The sequence below is a fragment of the Aotus nancymaae genome, unplaced genomic scaffold, assembly GCF_030222135.1.
Source record: "Aotus nancymaae isolate 86718 unplaced genomic scaffold, 86718_ANA_hifiasm-v0.15.2.pri h1tg000029l, whole genome shotgun sequence".
Lineage (NCBI taxonomy): Eukaryota > Metazoa > Chordata > Mammalia > Primates > Aotidae > Aotus > Aotus nancymaae.
In genome coordinates, this window is record NW_026988442.1 from 11,720,705 (window position 1) to 11,726,704 (window position 6,000).

The window sequence follows — 6,000 nt, forward strand, 5'->3', positions numbered from 1 at the left end:
GATGTTTCAATACATATAGTGTATAGCGATCAGATCAGGGTAATTAACATATACATGATCTCAAACATTTATCATTTCTTTGTGTTGGGAATCTTAAAAGTATCTTAAAAAATACTTTCTAGTTCTCAGCTGGGCACGGTGGCTCACACCTGTAATCCCAACATTTGAGGGGGCCAACGTGGGTGGATCACGAGGTCAAGAGATCGAGACCATCCTGGCTAACATGGTGAAACCCCGTTTCAAAAAATAATAATACTTTCTAGTTCTCAGTTCAAATGTTGTCAGACTAATCTGTTCATTATAAAATTTGTATGAGAGATTTTTTACTAGGTTTTATATTAAATCCGCTATTTTTATTGATGAAACAGTTCAGACATTAGAACGTAAGTTATTGAGGTAGTAGTCATATAAAGTTGTGGCATTGCTCATCTGACAGACTTTCTCTCTAATAGCTGGAAGAAGAACTGAAACAGCAGAAAGAAGCAGCTTGCTTCAAGGCTCGTCCTAACACCGTCATCTCTCAGGAGCCCTTTGTTCCCAGGAAAGAGAAGAAATCAGTTGCTGGTAGTATTATATGTACTCTGGTGGGACTGGGGGAGAATTGTCAGACTTCCCAGTGGGATGCTGAGACTCAGTGTGTCAGTACAATGCTGTGTCAACTAGAAGCATTTGACTTTAGCAGATGGTAGCTTTTCTTGCCCTAGACCCAATCTTTTGCCTTTATTGAACCCAGCAGCTATGTTGAGTTCCAGGATGTGTTAAGGCGAGATTCATTTAAGATGAACCTTGGTAGAAGCAGCTGGTATTTCAACAATAATGATAGGTTTTCCCCACCCATGGAGAAACAAGTAAATGAGGGAAGGAGAGCCGGTATGGCTTTCTGGAATTCACTCTGAAGCAAACTTTAGATATAAAACATTTGATTCCTTAAATAGTGGGCAGTGTGCTAGAATACTAGGATTCCACTGGGTGTGGTGGCTCATGCCTCTAGTCCCAGCACTTTGGGAGGCTGAGGCGGGAGGATCGCTTGAGCCCAGAGATTTAAGACCAGCATGGGCAACATAGCAAGACCCCATCTCTTTTTCAAAAAAATCTTTCCAAAAAGGGATAAAAAGAATATTGGGATTTTTCTCCTATGTCTGTCTCAAAATCAATCACTGTGTAGTTTTGTGCAAGCTACTTAACCTCTTTGCTTTTTTCCCAATTACTTTAGATGATTTCCAGGGGCCCTTTGAACTCTTAAAATTCTAAAACTTTTTGGCCGGGTGCGGTGGCTCATGCCTGTAATTCCAGCACTTTGGGAAGCTGAGGCAGGTGGATCACCTGAGGTCAGGAGTTCGAGACCAGCCTGACCAACATGGTGAAACCACCTCTCTACAATACAAAAATTAACTGGGCGTGGTGGCAGGCGCCTGTAGTCCCAGCTACTTGGGAGGCTGAGACAGGAGAATTGCTTGAACCTGGAAGGTAGAGGTTGCAGTGAGCTGAGATTGCACTACTGCACTCCAGCCTGGGCAGCAGAGTGAGACTCTATCCCCCCAAAAAAAAAAAAAAATTAAAACTTTTGTATGTGGTTTGTTGTACCTTTCTCCCAATGGGGGCTTGCTTAGAGCACAGTCTTCCTGTTAGTGTGCATGTCTGTGCCACTTGCTTATTCCAAGGGGTATAGGTTTATGCAAGTCTTTCTTGTGCATCAGTATTCTTTCTGTTTCTGTACTTAGAGGGCCTTTCTGGTTCTCTAGTTCAGGAACCTTTCCAGCTGGCTACTGAGAAGAGAGCTAAAGAGCGTCAGGAGCTGGAGAAGAGAATGGCTGAGGTAGAAGCCCAGAAAGCCCAGCAAATGGAGGAGGCCAGGCAACTGGAGGAAGAGCAGGAAAAGGAGGAGCTGGCCAGGCTACGGAAAGAACTGGTAATTGGGAGCATGAGCACTAACTCAGACTTGCCTCTGTTTTATTTTGCCTGTCCTTACCTTGTTCCAGACAGGATGTCAGGTAGCCCCCAAGACTGTACCAAAGACAACAAGCGAAAGGGGGAATTGCACAGACTGAGGGTGGAGGTGAAGTTGAGTTGTGAATGGAGCTTAAGATGTATACATTGTAATCTAAGTAGGAGCTGTAAGTTTGGCCCTTTGTAGAACCAACCTGTCAGTTACAAAACTTAGTGTTCATGAGACATAAGATAGTTGTTCAGAAAATAACATTTATCTGTGTGAAGGTGAATTTTTAGACATAATTTCCTCCAGAAATTTTCATAAGGAGGACAAGATGTGGTATAACCTTGTACAGTGATGCCTTTCCTAGGACTGTTCTTTATTTATTTGTTTATTTTATTTATGTAACGTATTTTTATTTACTTCTGGGCTTAAGAAGCACCTCTCAGTTTTTTAATTAGACAAGAATACATAGGGAAGGACAGAGTCTCCCTCTGTCTACCAGGCTGGAATACAGTGGCGCGATCTCAGCTCACTGCAATCTCCGCCTCCCAGGATCAAGCGAGTCTCCTGCCTCAGCCTCCTGAGTAGCTGGGATTATAGGTGCATGCCACCATGCCTGGCTGATTTTTGTATTTTTAGTAGAGACAGGAGTTTCACCATGTTGGTCAGGCTGGTCTTGAACTCCTAACCTGAGGTGATCCACCTGCCTCGGCCTCCCAAAGTGCTGGGATTACAAGCCTGAGCCACCTCGCCTGGCCAAGAAGACAGTTTTAGATGGAACTTCATATGATGAATAAAAAAAGAAAGGGCTATGAGGAAATGTTGGTCAAAGGTTACTTAGTTACAATTAGATGGGAGGAGTAAATTTCAAGAGATCTATTATGTAACAAAGTGACTGTAGTTAATGACATATTGAATGTTATGTGCTGATACTACAATAAAGACAACTATGTGAGGTAATGTGTTTGTTAGTTAGCAAGATGTAACCATTCCATAATGTATGTCTACTTTAAAACATCAGTGGAACACAATAAAAATATACAATGTGGCCAGACATGGTGGCTCACGCCTGTAATCCAAGCACTTTGGAGGCCAAGGCAGGCGAATCACCTGAGGTCAGGAGTTCAAGACCAGCCTGACCAACATGGTGCAACCCCATCTTTTAAAAAAAAAAAAAATACACACACACACACACACACACACACACACACACACACACACACAATGTTATCTATCAATTAAAAAGAAAGAAGGCTGGGAGTGGTCACTGATGCCTGTAATTCCAGCACTTTGGGAGGCCTCGGCTGGTGGATCACTTGAGATCAGGAGTTTGAGAGCAGCCTTGGCCAACATGGTCAAACCCCGTCCCTACTAAATATACAAAAATTAGCTGGGCGTGGTGGCACACAGCTGTAATCCCAGCTACTCCAGAGGCTGAGGCAGGGGAATTGCTTGAAACTGGGAGGCAGAGGTTGTGGTGAGCCGAGATCTCACCACTGCAGTCCAACCTAGGAGTGGTAGAGCGAGACTGGGTCTCAAAAAAAAAAAAAAGGGAAAGAAACATATAAGTTGTTGAGGTTTTGTCTAAAAGTGCTAGACTACTGGGTGTGGCAGCTCACACCTGTAATCCTCACACTTTGGGAGGCTGAGGTGGGAGGATTTTGTGAGCCCAGGAATTCAAGAAAAGCCTGGGCAGCATAGCAAGGTCCCATCTCTATTTTAAATAAATAAATAAAGTGATAGGCTAGCCGTTGAAACAGCGATTGGCATAGGTGACCATGCCCATAAGAAGTTTCCACGGACACACTATTCAAGAGACTAGCCTCTTGATAAAATCTAGACTACCACTTGCTGAGTGAATGAGAAAATAGTATAATCCCCACTCTGTATACGCTCATACAATCAGCTTTTTTTCCGGCCTCAACTTTGATTTTTCTTTAGCACTTGGTACCTGCCTCTTGTGTTTGCTGCCATTATAGAGCTATTTCTTGTAGCAATTCTCAATGTAGCTGATGGCAACATTCTAAAGCACAGTTCAGTCGATGCTGTTTACCTCTCTATTAATCTGGCTTGATTTAGGATTGATTTTAGACTACCCTAAAGGATGGATGGGACCATGCCTTCTTTAGCCATCCTTCCTGGTATGGTTGTTTTGTTTTTTTCCCCCCAGGCTTCAGGCTCTTGGTGAATATTTATAGTAGTAAGCTTAAGACTGTACTCTAGCAAATTCTTAACTTGTAACTTCTCTCCTACACTTGAGTACAGCCCTGCTATACCCCAGTAAATCATACAGGAAATAGGTTTAGCTTTTTTTTTTTTTTTTGAGACAGAGTCTCACTCTGTTGCGCAGGCTGGAGTGCAGTGGTGCTATCTTGGCTTATTGCAACCTCCGCCTCCTGAGTTCAAGCAATTCTCCTGCCTCAGTCTCCTGAGTAGCTAGGATTACAGGCATGTGCCACTATGCCTGGCTAATTTTTGTATTTTTAGTAGAGACAGGGTTTCACCATGTTGGCTAGGCTGGTCTCGAGCTCCTGACCTCAGGTGATTCACCCACCTAGGCTTCTCAATGTGCTGAGATTATAGGGGTGAGCCACAGCGCCTGGCCAAGTTTGGCATCCTTTAGTGAAAGCTGAGGGACTTGAGGAGACTGTGTGGCCTAACGGCAAGCTGAGGGACCCAATAGAGACCTGAATAGAAACCTATTTGGGTTCCAAAGCACATGTACTTTTCCATTATACTGTGTTGCCACTTGCCCCCACTCCCCACACCTTAAATTAGTGACTGGGATCTATAAAACTCTACAGATGTTTTACCTCAAAAAGAAAAAATAACAGCAACTATAAGGGTAGTTCTCTGACATCCCTCTCACTGGTAACTTTATTAACTTTATTTTCCCTGCTTTGCAGGTGCATAAGGCAAATCCAATACGCAAGTACCAGGGTCTGGAGATAAAGTCAAGTGACCAGCCTCTGACTGTGCCTGTATCTCCCAAATTCTCCACTCGATTCCACTGCTAAACTCAGCTGTGAGCTGCGGACACCACCTGGCAATGGGACCCTCTCTGAATGTCAAACCTGGGACCGTCTTGCTTTGTCACTGTGTGGAGAGAACCCATTTCTCCAGAGTTTTACCTACCCATGCCTGAGAGAGCATACTTGACAACTGTGGACTCCAGTTTTGTTGAGAATTGTTTTCTTACATTATTAAGGCTAATGATGAGACATAACCCATATGTCTCGATTAGACTCCATGTAGTTACTTCCTTTAAACCATCAGTTGGCCCCTTTATATGGGTCTTCACTCTGACTAGAATTTAGTCTCTGTGTCAGCACAGTGTATTTCTATTGCCATTGCCCTTTACCACTCTCCCCATTCCCTTTTTTTTTTTTTTAATTTTAACCAGAAAATAAAGACAGTTAAATCCTGAGATAGAGAATAAGTCATGGTTTAAATGAGGAACAATCAGTACATCAAATTCTGTCCTCTTCTCTACACACAGTGAATTTATAGTTAAGGATCCCTTTGTTGTGAGGGTAGAAAACCTCACTGACTGTACCAGTGAGGAAGAAGACTGCATGGACTCTTGGGGAGCCTCATAGCAGCCATGCAGCTAGCTCTGGGTGGAGCTGCTGTTAACACACGTTCTCAACTTGTTGGTGCTGATAACAACAGGGCACAGTGCAGTGTTCATTTTAAGATCTGGTGTGGAATAAATATGTTTTGTATTTCCCTCCCTGATTTTGTTATTAGATGTTTTTAAATCTGTGAAGCCCCTTTGGAGGTCACATCTTATTTGGGAAATGGGTAGTTTGAGAGGTGGGTCCAGGAATTTTTTTTAAAAGCACAGGCTCTCTCCTTAAAGTACTTTGTAATTTTTTTCTGTCTTATGTCAATATCTTTCCATGTTCTGTTAACTCTCTCAGTAACCACTTAATCATATATGTTATGCCTTTGCACAGACTGTACCTTCTTCACTAAAAGAGCTTAGTCTCATCTATTAGATTCTTCCTTGTAAGACTCAGCTCAAGTTAATTTTTTTTAATTTTTATTTTGAGATGGAGTCTTGC

The 6,000-nt window shown here is 42.8% G+C and overlaps 1 protein-coding gene across 3 annotated transcripts in view; it reads left to right on the top strand.

The window, feature by feature from the left end:
- TPX2 (TPX2 microtubule nucleation factor) overlaps positions 1-5,671 on the top strand; it is a 66,154-nt gene extending 60,483 nt beyond the window's left edge. For 2 of the 3 annotated variants that reach the window (XM_012455224.3, XM_012455225.3), the window contains 3 exons: positions 453-564; positions 1,722-1,909; positions 4,840-5,671. In XM_012455224.3, coding sequence (XP_012310647.2) covers positions 453-564; positions 1,722-1,909; positions 4,840-4,950 — 411 coding nt within the window. In that variant the 3' untranslated portion in view covers positions 4,951-5,671. The remainder of the gene's footprint in view (positions 1-452; positions 565-1,721; positions 1,910-4,839) is intronic. The other variant, XM_012455227.3, reaches the window with a different exon arrangement.
- Positions 5,672-6,000: the final 329 nt, after the last annotated feature.